Source organism: Vidua macroura, chromosome 2 (genome assembly GCF_024509145.1).
Source record: "Vidua macroura isolate BioBank_ID:100142 chromosome 2, ASM2450914v1, whole genome shotgun sequence".
NCBI classification, from domain to species: Eukaryota; Metazoa; Chordata; class Aves; order Passeriformes; family Viduidae; genus Vidua; species Vidua macroura.
This window is the reverse complement of record NC_071572.1, coordinates 81,108,001-81,122,294: the sequence shown is the minus strand read 5'-3', so window position 1 is coordinate 81,122,294 and position 14,294 is coordinate 81,108,001. Positions and strand designations below refer to the sequence as shown.

At 38.2% G+C, this 14,294-nt stretch overlaps 1 protein-coding gene across 3 annotated transcripts in view; it reads left to right on the top strand.

The window, feature by feature from the left end:
• GRM5 (glutamate metabotropic receptor 5) overlaps positions 1–14,294 on the top strand; it is a 229,437-nt gene that overhangs the window by 95,823 nt on the left and 119,320 nt on the right. For all 3 annotated transcript variants that reach the window (XM_053971399.1, XM_053971398.1, XM_053971397.1), the window contains exon 2: positions 5,058–5,307. In XM_053971399.1, coding sequence (XP_053827374.1) covers positions 5,058–5,307 — 250 coding nt within the window. The remainder of the gene's footprint in view (positions 1–5,057; positions 5,308–14,294) is intronic.

The window sequence follows — 14,294 nt, the reverse complement described above, 5'->3', positions numbered from 1 at the left end:
TAATGCATTTCTACTGTTTCACTCAAGGCTCCTCTTCTTTTGCTGTGTGAATTTTCACTGTGGCCTGCCAGAAACAATCCTACATCTTAAATCTCTCCTACAGGTTGATGCTCATCTATGGTCAATGAGAATCTCTTAAACAAAAGAACTAGCTGATAACAATTTTCATGTACAGCTATTGATTAAAAAAAAAGCTCTTTTATGAAAAAAGACATACACGACATCGCAAAAATTCCTGGGCAGGAGAAAATGTAGTTTGTTCTTCCATTTGACAGTAGAGACTTTTCACCTTCTATTGATAACCTTTAATCTGATAAGGCAGATGTTAATAAATTTTGATAAATATTTTAAGAATTAAAACATTGTTTTGCTGTGTAATGCACATAATATCTTAATGGTATATGGTTACGTAGTTCAATTGGCTGAATTTCTGGGCAGGAGGGGAAGCAAAAGCTGCCTGCAGTTTGCCTGACCCTTTTCTATCAGATTGAAGTATTACTTTATGCTGTACTATATTAAGCATCATCTGGAAAAAAAAGCACAATCTGTTCTTTTTAAGCTTCTTAATAGTTTCTAGTACTGATTTATGAGAAGTGGAACCAACAGATTGTTATAGTTAGACTGTAGGTGGGGACACATATGCTTGAGTTTTGAACAAAATTCCAACTCTGCAGCAGGGATGTCTTTTGCACGATGATGTAATTGCTTTTTTAAAAAAACATGAAGAGACATATGGGACTAGCTTTGACTGGGCTTAGGGCCAGGTTTTCAGGTAGGCAACATGCAGGATCCAGGCCAGTATTTTAAAAGAACTCAGCTACCACTTGTTGCCAAGAGGACACATTTACAAAAGTCATCTACTGCTAATAGTTCTGATGACAGCACTGCAGACAAAGTTTCAAGAGGACAGGAACATCAACTAAAAAACTGTGATATGCTCTCCAGCAGAACCAGTAGCAGTATAAAGGTGCCAGTTTCCAAATACTGAAACAGAGATGGAGTTGGGTGGGGCAAGAGGAGCTGAATTTAAATTGACCATACTTGAGCTCCAGCTTGTGTTGTTTGTGGAGTCTTTTCTGATGAACTGAAATTAAGCAAGCAAGAGTAAATCCATCCCTCCCTTCTGTTGAACATTTCCTTCAGAATTTTCTTGAAATTTAGAAGTGGAAACAAAATAGATACATGGATAAATTCCCAGGATGTAGGCAAATTTCATCATATGGGACTCACCAAAAACTGTTAGTTTGTTTCCAGCTAAGGAGTTCTGAATTAAATTTCACTTGGAGGTGAAACTACAAACTGCATAAGACATCACCATTGTCCATCCATTTGTGTAAATCCTGAAGCCCCTATATCCTTTTTCTTGTGTCATAGACTTGGTTGAACAGTGGGAACTGCCCAATTGGTGGAAACTTGCCCTTGCTGTGGCAGTTTTGGTAGTACTGCTATAGGTATACCGAAGAGTCACATCCGTGAGGAGGCCAGTTCCATACAGAAAGCATGGAGATCCTCTTCCACTGTGAACCTTACATCTCATCCTCAAGGAAATGACAGAATGTACCTTACGTGCTTACCCACTCTCATTTCTTCAATGCTACATGTATATGTTTATGCATATATATGTTTTATTCAGAAAGAAAGAGAGCCCAGAGAAAATTTTTGCTAATATATGGTGCAAAAAAATTTAACAGAAAAGATTTTCTTTTTCCATCAAGGAGTGTTCATTATCCCTACACAATAGCTCATACGAGATATACATACCTCATCAAAACACTTGCACAACAGGAGAATTCACTATGAATAATTAATTGCATAGAGTTTAATCATCAAGACAAGAGCACCACTGGTGTATTTGTATGAGTGTCTTGAGGCAAAGCTGCTTTCTGTTTTTATCAAATCTCCCTTGAGCTCATGTCATAGAGCTGTAGTTTTCCCAGCTGGAGACCTCAGTGACTCTCAGATTTGGACTGCCAGGATGTATTTTCTTCCAAATGTTAAGAACACAACATTTTCCTAAGTACCCCTGGTAGTTGAACATGTTTCCTATGATTTTGGATGACACATAACTTTTTGTATGGTTTCATAAAAATCTCCCTGTCTCGATGCTTGATGAAACCATGGTGTTTGCGCTTGAGCAGATTTTATTGGATTGGAAAGGAGATAATGCACTTTGTGCTCTCTAAAAGATGTGCTATTTTTCAGTACTGTAATTAAACCTATTCTCAAGTTTATACCAAGCCTGAGGATAACAGTTTGAATGCTTATAACACTTTCAAATAAATACTGCAGTATTTGCAACATAGAAGATATGCAGTTCTATAAGTAAACTAGACCTGGCTGGGAATTTTCCACTCAGAGTTTTTTGATAGCGAATGAGATCTTCAGAATTTCAATGTCTTTGGGTGTCATAATTTAACCCCAGCCAGAAACAAAGCACCAGACAGCCACTCACTCACTCCCCTACCAGTAGAATTGGGGAGAGAATCAGAAAGGTAAAAACTAAAGAACCCATGGTTTAAGATAAAGGCAGTTTAATAGGTAAAGAAAAGCTGTGCACACAAGCAGAGCAAACAAGGAATTAAATCATTGCTTCCCATGAGATGTTCAGCTGTCTCCAGGAAACCAGGGCCCCACCTGGTGAAATGGTGATTTGAGAAGACAAATACCATCATTCCAAGCATCCCTCCCTTTCTCCTTCTTCCCTGAACTTTATGTACTGAGCATGCTGTCATACGGTCTGGAATATCCCTTTGATCAGCTGGGATCACCTATCCCGGCTGTGTCTCCTTCCAGCTTCCCATGAACCCCCAACATCTTCACCAGCATGAGAGCACGAAAAGTAGAAAAGGCCTTGTCTCTTTGTAAGCCCTGCTCCGTAACAAAACATTTTTATGTTATCAACCCTGTGTTCAGCACAAATCCAAAACATAGCACTCTACTAACTACTGTGAAGAAAATTAACTCCATCATAGCCAAAACCAGCACATTGAAATATATAGATTTTCCTCAAACTTACATCTTCTATGGCAAAGATTGACAATGTTTCCTTGTTCTTTTCATGTTCTGATAGAAAAAGTGAAATAAAACATTTAATGTTGATCCAGAATGACCAAAATTAAAACAATTTTAGACAAAGTAGTTTCTTTCCTGTCAGATGGCCTAATTTTATTTTTGAAGGCCTCTGGGGTCTGCTGGGAATCAAATATGACTGACCACAATTTTTCCTTCAGGCTGACTTTGGCAGCTATAATATATATTTCATGAGACACCACAGTTTTGACCTCTAGATGAACTGTTTCAGCATCCCATGGGAATCATTTGATGCTCATGTACCAGAGGAAACACAGTTTACCCTAAGGGCATGACACAGGCATAAGCAGTGGACTCCTGATTTACTACACTCAGGAAGCACTGCAACAACTGAGCTTAAGTGACATTTTGTCGGGGAACAATTTGCATGGTAGTGTGGTTTCCATTAGGCCTAATCACAGCAAGGAAGAAAATGAAAGTCCCTTCAGGTAGAGAGACCTGCATTCAGGTTGCCATTCTGGTTGGGTGCAATTTGGAAATTTAGTAGTCTCAAGGTCACAGTGATTCATTCCTGGTGTGAAAGGAAGATAATGTTACTTCCTGTCTTCTTGTTCTTTGGCTCCTTTGACTATTTAGACGGTAAGATCCTAAAACTGAGCACTATTTTTACATTCATATTCAGTGCTGAGTGTAACAAAGCCTCTGAGCTGTAGCACCAGAGTGACAGGTTTGACTCCCCAGGTGGGCAAGATGAATTCTTGATGTCTCCAATGTCCAAAGTAAAAAAAAAAAAACAAAAAAAAATGACAGTCCAAATCCATGTCTGATCTTCACTGCTTTGTATACATTTTAACTGTCAGTGCTCCTTTCTACTTGTAGTTCTGCTGGTAAGGGAGAGAATTTTTCTTACAGATTCTTCCATTTGCAAGCTAACAAATTTGTAAAGGATCAGTGGTTTCTTGCAACATCATCACTTGACATTCACAGTTTTATTAATTAATTAACTGATTGTATTTCTGTGGAATATTACTGAGGGTTTAAGACATTACTTTTGAGAAAGATTTCCTGCCTCAGAGGCCTTCTTGTATAAACGAGACATGAAACAGATTTCAATAGCCAGATGGAGGAGCACAGGGAAGCAGACACACAATCATGGTCAGGATGACTGTCAGTGGTATCAGTACATCCACTGTTTAAGCACTGTGACTTTTATGTAGGCCTGGCAGAGAAGAAAGTTTCTGTGCTGAGACAGAATAAAGGAAAAAGGGTATCTGTCTGTTAATATATATTACCAGTTTATCCCCATAGAGAAAGAAGATATTGAAAGAAAATATGAAGTTTTTCCCAGTGATAGAAATTTAATTCAGAACAAACAAACAGGAAAAAAAACCCAGAAAAATATTAAAGCACACTGAGTTCATCTGTGCTCTAGTGATCCCTGTAATGCTAATCCTCAATTTTTTAATTCATTCTCTAGTAGAAGTTTTTACATCAACAAAATAAATTTTACTTTTCATTCTAAGTTAAAAAAATAGTGCTTTTCAGATTGCATTATGAATTAGGTGTTATGAATTATGAGGTTTTTGCATATATTTAATATATTACTCCTAAAAATTAATTCTCAACATTTTTTTTAATTTACTGAAGTAAATCACAGAGCTTTTGGCCACATTTAGTCAGTTTAAGAGAATCAGAAGAGATTGCCATTTGTATATACACTGTTGTATGCATTGTGGACTAGATCGTCACAAGTAGCGAGGTACACAACAGCCTTTGTTGTGTACCTCACTACCTGTGAGTAGTGCAGAAGCAGAGATGCAGTCTCTTGAAGAGGAGTGAATTTTCCAGGAAAATTGGTTGACCTTGCCTTGAAAAATTAATTAATTAAAAGATTAAAGTGATATTGTTATGATTGGTACAATGATCTTTCTGCAGATATGTAACACACTTAAACTATCTGATGTTTCCAAATGAAGAAAAGCTGCTGGAGATTTAATATGTGCATTTGTGTTTCTGTTTGTATTTAGGAAACTATGGTGAAAGTGGGATGGAAGCTTTCAAAGATATGGCAGCCAAGGAAGGGATCTGCATTGCACACTCCTACAAGATCTACAGCAATGCTGGCGAGCAGAGCTTTGACAAGCTGCTGCGAAAGCTTCGGAGCCACCTGCCCAAGGCAAGAGTGGTTGCCTGCTTCTGTGAAGGCATGACTGTGAGAGGCCTCTTGATGGCCATGAGGCGCCTGGGACTAGCTGGAGAGTTTTTGCTGCTAGGCAGGTGAGTAATACTGTGCAGTTATAGCCCGCTGTTTTAGTCAGCTGGGCAAAAAAAAAGAAAACTGTCCCATTTTCTGGACACATAGCACATGCAGCAGAGACTCACGGCCTCTCCTATACCTGTGCATATCTAAAAGATAGGAAGTAACGTCAGCTCTGTCATAGCAGTGCAAACCCTACAAAGACATGCATCATTCTCGTGACATGCCAAGCAAACACGTCTGCTTGGCCTCTCCTCGCAACAACGAGTAAGGGAAAGCTGGCACAAAAGTCTTTGATCTATATCACTTGTTTTGTTCACTGCAGTTTAAAATGCATTGTGTACATATACAGCTGGAAGCTGTGTCTCATCCCAGTAACTGTGTTAAGGATTGCTGATGTGGCCTCTGGGCTTACCTGAAACAGAACATCCCGAAACAGCATTTGTTAACTTTTTCTTCCTGAGTGCCCATGTGCTGCTGTGCATGCTGTCCTAAGGGAAATACATAGGTAATCCTTTCTCTTAGCTCAGTGATAGCAGTGTTTCCTTTCCTAACTGCCAAAGGAAGAAAGGAAAAGTCACTTGGTGTGTGTTCATCCAGAAGGAAAAGATCCTGAGCTCGTAAGAAGAGAAGTAAATTATTGATGTGAACCTAAAGGGTTTTACATTTTCCCCTTATTCAACAAGTGGATCCTAACCAAGACAGGAAAAATGATGTATTGAAAACAAAATGGAGGATACTGGGAGTCAACTAATGTAACTCATCACATTTTCAGTGCATTATTAGAAGGATGACCTGTTGTTGTCCCAGGCATGAACAGGAATACAAGTAAAATGGTGTTAGTGAAACCAGAAGTCGTGGTAAGACCTCCAGGGAAACTTTCAAGGACTGTCTTGGCAGCTGGGACACTGACTCTGTCCAACTGGTAGGATAACCAGCCTCTGTTCCCAGTCTGCCTTGTTGTACACAGCTGCCCTGCCCCCTTAGGCAAAGGGGAAAGCAAACAGCCAACAACTGTGGCTCTTGTCTCTGCCCTTACTCCTTGACATCAGCCTTCATTTTGACATTTTCAGATGGGAATTTTTTAATTCTTTCTCTGATACACGACAACTGTCTCCATCCTTCTTTTCAAATACATTTTATATATACAGACTTCCATGGACTGTGTTGATCCTTTTCTGGACACCCAAAGGGACCACAATCCTCAAGGTGAAATTCATATTAACATTTATAGATGTCTATAATTTAGATACTTCCATGTAGTCATCAGTATTTGCTCTACAGTTAATTGAGCTTAAAATAGGACCTTCTTAGGTCCCTTGTTTGTAATGTGAATATTTTGAGTAGCTCAGAGAAATCCTATTCTAGAAAAGAGTTTGTACAAAAAACTCTTTTGATAACTACCTTTGGTGAAAAAGTCTACTTGTCACTTGTTTAGAGAAGATTGGAGCAAATGCCACCTCCACTATCTTTAGCTGAATCTGGTGCAATAGGATGTTTGCTATCTTCTTCTGTCCTAAATACAAGAAATTGTCAACTATCTGCAGCAGTACCCAAATTTAGAAGCACATAAGCATTGTTTTCAGAAAATTTGTTGGCCCTTAGCTACGCCAGACTCCAAATAGTACATAATTTTTTATGGGATTTATGTACAACAGTGCTAAATTTAGTCCTCTGAGATGCTTTTATGAATAAGAACTTCAGGAATTGCTGACTGTGAATAAGAGTGGACCAATTCAGATTATCTCTTAAAAAAAAAGCAAGGTCTAAAGAGAACTGGGTTTGAGGCTTTGCTTCAAGTTTTTGTTTGTTTTGTCTGTTTTGTTTTGTTTCTTTGTGAAAAATACCTGTTTCGACCTGCAGTGGGAATTGTAATGAGTAATTATAAGAAAGTTGTTATTTGGTATATGACTTCAATTGAGTAAATTGAAAGTGATAGCTTCTCTTAGAAGCCTAAACTGTAAAGTCTTTCCAATTGAAACAAAAATCATTAATTCTAGCTGACCATTTGGAGTATAACCATGCCTGTGGCAGTATTACACAATTTAATTGTGAAAAATGCAGCATGAACTGGAAGTATTTACAAAGAAAGAAAAACGAAAGTGTAGGGATTTTTTTCTATCCTTTTAATTTATTACCAGAGATTCCAAGGTAATGGCTGAGAAGTGGCTACTCAGACATGAGTTAATATGTCCCTAGCCAGTAACTACTGCATCAGACAAGGATGGCTGGAGAGATATAGTCTCTCTACATTTAGCTCTGCACTTCAGAGATCCTAAGGATCTTGGAGCATCCGGTATTTTTCAATATATTTGTTTCCAATTTGATATCAAAAACAGCTATAAGCCAGGGAAAAATAAACCAAAAGAATAAACAAACAAAAACTAACTAATTTTGCCAGCTGAGGACTTTTGTTAGGCTTTGAGTCGCCCTTAGTCTGTAGAGAATTGTTTTATATTTCTGCCATGCAGCAAGAATCATGTGTAGGGTGTGTGAAGTTGTGGAGTAACAATGTTCCACAAAAATATTCATTCTTATGAAAATGTTCTCCTTCCGCTATAGGCTATAGGCTATAATCTCTAGGTTTTGAGACAGAGGTTAAGAAAAAAAAAAAAAAAAAGAGCAACAGAAAAAACAGAGAACTTGAAAGAACTCCTTGACATAGATGGGGCATAACACAATTATATCATTATCCAGTGATAATCTGAGTTCCTGTAGGGATTTAAAGGTTTGTTTTCCAGGACCTTGATGTACTGTGTGCTCTCTTGGGTTTTGACTGTTTAGCTCTGTTGTCTGTGAATATGTACCTGTTAGTCAGAAGCTAGGGTTGTTGGTTGGTTCTGTAGAGAACAATGGAAGACACTGACCTGGGATGGATGTGAGACCAGCACAAACCCAGATCTCATACAAGCAGATTATACTGGGGACCTTTTTGTACATCATTTGTAGGGGAAAAGACAGTAGGCAAGATTTTGAGATGAACAGATGGTTCAGAGTGCTCTAAGGGGAAAGAGCAACATCTGAAATTAAAGAAGGCTCATGAAATTAATTTTTCTTGCAATTCTATGCAGGAAAATGGACTAGGATAAAATTTATACTTTCATTCCTCATCTGATCCTGGAGTTGCTCTGGGCTACCCATTCAACTGAGAAGGTTATAAAAGGGCATTCCAAGTGTAGTGAGAGTGCCTTTCACTGGAATGCAGTGGGCTTACAAAAAAACTACAAAAACTATTTTCTTCCCCCAAAAATTCTTCCCTGTTGTTTTCTTAAGTGGAGAATAATTTTGTTTCTTTTCCAAATGCACAGAAAGAACTAAAGTCACAAAGTTACACAGTAGCTTTATGGGAAATCATAAATTAATCAACATTTCCACTTCCTCTTTGCTTTCCTTTATGTTCCATTTTTAAATTGGATTTACCCCTAATATTTTCACTCTAAAGCCTTGCAAAAATACTGGGATTTTTTGAAGCTATTTCTCACAACATATGGTTTATGCTCAGATAAACAGAAAATGGATTGGCCAAGAGGAATGCATATCACATAAATTCCCTTTACAGACCAAAGGGGAGGAAAAAAATACCTTTTAATAAACTCTCCACTCTTGACCTACTATGCAGTTTGTGAAATTGCATTGCCTGCTTGTGACAGATATGCAAGGTGGCATGTTATTAGTGATTGTAACATTCCAGAGCTTTTTGATTCATAGAAAACATTTTAAGTGCTTGGCAAATGTTTACCTTATGCATCTTGAAGAATTAGACTTAACCTCAAATGCAAAGGTGAGTGTGCTGACTTTCAAATGTGAAAAAAAATGTTATTGAGTAACTTAACTGTTACTCAGCTTAATTGAGATGTGGACACCAGGCTTCACCTGTTTGTCTTCACTGCTTCTGTCATCCACAGGTCATATGCTAGGAGATATCCTTAGAAATAAATTAATTTGAGAATAAATAATACATTCACATAGCAGAATAACTTGGAAACAGATTTCAGACGGAACCATGGAATATTAATTGTGTAGATAAAACCAGCTTGGTTGTACATGATTTTCAGCTGTTCCTCATTTTATGTAATATTCAGACCCAACAGCTGAAATTTTCTTTTGTGTTGTACACCCACCTTCATCCTGCTCCTCTTGACCCCTAGTTTCTGATCTTTGGATAAAGTGTCTGTGATAATTCTCTATTATGATATTTTATTTGATACCTTTCACCTGCAGGAATTCCAAAACTTGTCTCAGAATGACTAAGCATCTTACAGCTAGGTCATATGATTTTTCACAGTAAAATAGAAACTATTAGTTGCAACATGATGAGTATAGATGCAAATGATGAGAATTGACTATTCCTGTCCTACATTAAATTGATTCAGAAAATACTACCACAGCACTGAATAATTATATTCTTTTTGCTTGCTGGATTTATTTTATCTTATATCAATTAACACTTTCAAGATGAGACTCAGCATGGTGTTGGTGACAGGATTTACCAAGGGATTATTACTAAGAAGCAGCTGGGACATAGATAATCTGTTTTGGGGTAGAAAAACATCAAGATTCATGGATGTAGTTACTATATGTCTTTTACCTCTGGACAAGACAACTTCCCCTGGTTGATTTGTTTATTATTAGAAAATAGTTATTGTACAAACCTAAAAAGCAAAAGACAGAAATTTTGCAAAGAATTTGCGATTCCAAGTGCAAGACAGACTTATCCTACCTAAGGGAGAAGGGAAAGGAGAAGGGTATTGGAATGGTAAGGCATTGGAACAATTCCCTGCCCAGGGAAGTGGTGAAATTATGATCCTTGGTAGTGTTCAAAGTGCATGTGGCACTCGGGGATATGTGTTAGTGGTGAGCAGTTGGATTTGATAATCCTTCAACCTTAATAATTCTATGATTCTAAAGGGAAGGTGATGTATACAAAGATAAAAATGACTTGCTCAATGTCTCCAGTTTCCAAATGACATTCCACAAGCAGTACCAATCTTCAAGAAAATACTGGGACTTCCATTTGCTTCATAGATTCACGTATGCATATGGTGCATCAGATTTACTACTGTATTCACTATCATATCTGATTTTTAAAAAGAGTTAATTAAAATCATCCAGACATTCTATTGTATTAAATGACAAAATTATACACAATGAATAAAAAACTATGTCAGAGATGGAAATATGTCCTTAGGCTCTAGGACTGATTCTGATTTTCAGCTGTCCAGCTGAAGAAACATGACCAAAATTTATCAGTCAGATATAATCTCTACATGACTCTTAGATACTTAACTTAGCCAGGATTTACAGAAATAATATAAAACTGTGACTTAGCTGCAGTATGTACAGCAAAGGAATGGGAAATCTAGAGCTGCAGGGCATCCCTCAGAGTTTCCATCTTTGAAGTAGTCAGGACTTGATGACTATATGCTGTAATGTCCTTGTAAAGATGAAGAACCAACTCCTGCATTTTCAGGATTCACTCTGTTCTGTGATATGTGAAGTCTGTGCCTCAGGGTGCCTCAGGCCATGCCTCTGAAGCATGCCATGGCTGCAGAGCACGTCCAGGTGAAATGGTTAAGGGCAGGACACCACTCCTAGCAGTGTGATCATCAGAAGCAATTCAAGTGAGGCTCTGCAAGAGGGCAGAAGAACCACTGAAGCAGTGCCCATTCTTCTCAGAAGAACACAGATATTCTCTATCACAAATCACCTCTCCTAATAAGATATCTGCTTAGCTCCTGAAGAGATGGATTGGAGGAAATTGTTATTGATTTTAAGAGATATTGCAGCAAATGAGCTAAGTAGAAGGTAAGTAGTCGAAATGAGGATAAGGAGGGAGAATAAAATGTGGAGAAGCATTAGTTCCAGGAAGTCCCCAAAGTAATTCAGCTGAAAGGAAACTCTGCAATATATATGAAAAAAAGCTGGTTAGCAACTAAAAAGGGCAACTATAGCTGAAGTTAAATTAAAGCAAAATAGATGATCTGATGAAGGAAATTAGTTCCTTTTAACAATTTAAAAAGAAATCTTTTGTGAGATTTTAAAACGTGTTTGTTGGATAAAGATCTCACTGTAAAGGATGTAGTGATTTTCTTCCAGAAAGTATGCTGTGTGCTGTGGGTTAACATGCCTTTTTCTATCTTTGTACAAGTCCAATTGGTGAAGAAGTTCTTGTAAAATAAAGTAGGATATGAAATTTTGTAGACCTAAAATATGCTCTAGATTAATTTTTGGTTGTTTCTGCTACCTCTGGGAAATATTAATCAGATAAAATACTTCTATCTAGAATACTTTCTGCCAAACCTACAACAAAATTGTGGAAGATAAATGCAATATAAATGTGCAGATCTTTCCTCCAAAATAAGCAGGTGAAAAGGTATTTTTAGAGTACAACTGTGCAACCCCAGCCTGTATGAACAGTCTGATCCTTTTTCTTCAATCCACAGTAAGCAGGAGTCTGGCGCAGCCTCACCTGAATGCTGGTTTCTCTAAGACAACTGTCTGCTGCCCACTCATTATTTATCTCTGTTCTCTTGTTCAGGCATCAATGTGTAGCCCAAGGAAGCGGGTATCATTGTATATGTAGTAATTAAATGTGCTGTAAATAGCAACATTAAGTCAGAATCTTCATTGCTACCCAAAAAAAAAAAAAAAAAAAAACCATGAACTTAACAGCCAGACAAAGGTTTGTTTTCTAGAGCTGTAAAAGAAATTAGGGAAGTGAAAAGTTGCCTTCCCTCCTATATCCAAACAGAGCCTTAAGAAAGAAAGCAGACTAGAGGGTAAAGAATAACTTGGTTTTGAACAGGAGTTTCGTGGTCTCCATTTGAGGCAGCCTCATGGATCAGAGACCCTCAGGGTGAGCAATAGCAGTGGGGTCCTGCTGCAGATGGAAGCAGTGAAGTGGTTGGTCAAGGCTGTTTGTACAATGATTGAAAAAAGCATAATTCCCTTTCTGTGGTTCAGACTCCACAAGTTATGCTGGAGGATTTTAGGGAGACAAGTGAGGCAAACATATATCAAACATATACACTGAAAGTAAATCGATCTACCTGACTGTTTAAACTTTCCTTTATGCCTTTAATTTTTTTTTTTTCTTGGCACCTATCTGACCTGGTTCTAATAAATAGTGCACTTTGCCATCTAATTTTACAGTCACTAATGTAGATCAGGTAGAGGTGATAGGAGTAAGCTCTACACCTATTTGGAAGAATGTCTTCACTTTGTTGTTTCAGGAATGATATGTATTTCTTGGGCTGGATGTTGGTGGTGGTGGTGTGGGAGTGGATGTCTACCATGGCATCAAGCAAACAACGAAGAATTTCCAAGTGTGCATACTGGCAAGCAAGCACACCTACACATCTGAAAACGTAGCATTAGAAAATACTCTATCAGGTCAGATCAAAGGTCCATGAAACCAATGTGTTGTTTCTGGGAGTGGTCAGAGGCAAATGAATGGCAAAAAGTGACACCAGGCCAGGATGGAGCAAAGCTGTCCTGGATAATTCTTGGTGCCTTTGTAAGGGAAGCCCTTGTGGTCATCTTTGTGGCCCTCCTCAGGACTCCTTCTAACAGGTCCACAGCCTTTCTGTGTTGGGACCCCAGAGCTGGAAGCAGGAGTCCAGGGTCTCATGAGAGCAGAGTAGAGGGGGAGAATTACTTCCCTCAGTATGATTCTTCATGCATACTTCTTTTGATGCAGCCCATGATGAGTTTGACTTTCTGGGCTGGGAGTTCACATTGCTGGGTCATGTTGAGCCTCTCATCCAGCAACAACCCAAAGTTCTCCTCAGGGCTGCTCTCTGCTGTTTGGGATTGCCCCTTGCACTTGGTCTTGTTTACCTTCATGAGGTTCACATGGGTCTATCTCTCAAATCTGTCAAATTCCCTCTGGATGGCATCTCTTACCTCTAACCTTGTAATGACAAATCATGTGTGTCCAATTGAGTTATTTACTTCCTGTAAGTAAAGGTCCACTCTTTCTCACCTACAACTAGCATTAACAGCCAAAGGAAGGTGGCTTTTTTAGTCAATTTGTTTGAATAGAATTGTGCCTCAGCACTGTAGGAAAAGACAGTGGTTCCTTCAAGTCTTTTGCTTCTGCACTGGTTCACCTCTACCAATTCATGCTTGAAGGATCTATAGATAGATCTGCTTAAAGTCTTTCAAAGACAGAAATTACACACACTCTTAGTTTGCTTCTTCCCAAGCTTAACTACTCCTTATATTCTTCCTAACGTCAAACCTACAATTCTTTTAATCCCATTACTCCTTGTCCTACCCATGGGAACAAAGGAAGCAGTTTCTACGACTGCAAGTTCTATATTTGAAGACTTATGCTTACCCTTGTTCTGTTTTGACAACTTTCAGTATGAAAGGTTTTACACTTTAGAATGACACAAGATCTCTATTATCCCAGAGGAAATGAGACACGAGGCAAAGTACAGAAAAAGAGATGTCAAACAATCCTGAAGAATTATATAAGGTTTATTTTCATTGCAAAATGACAAATTCATGAGATGACCTACACGGTTGAAAAATAGACAGTGCAGCAATCTCAAAAATAACTCCATATTGCCAACAGACCTGTACTTGCAGTTCTGCGTGAAAGTAAGTCAGAGGCATTGCTGGGAAATTGTGTGCATTTGTGGGTGCCTCTCTGTTATCACACAAGAGATGTATGCTTCTGATTTTATATTTGACTCAGAAGCTCTACTTTATCCCACAGCTTATTAAAATTCAGAATGGGAGAAGTCTATGGGTGGCTGACTTAAGACTTCTCTTCAAATATGTCTTCTGAGAGTGATAGGCAGCAATCAGAATTTTCTCATGTAAGCCTATTTTGAGAATCAGAGACTCTTCCAATTCTAAGAAAAGGAATCAAAAATACCCTTGGAACAATGAAAACATTTTTTTATTCAAGCTTGAGGAAAGATTCCTTTCTGTTGTCTTCCAAACCATGGAGTCTGATCTGTCTCTTCTCTCAGCAAATCTGCTATTAATTCTGTTC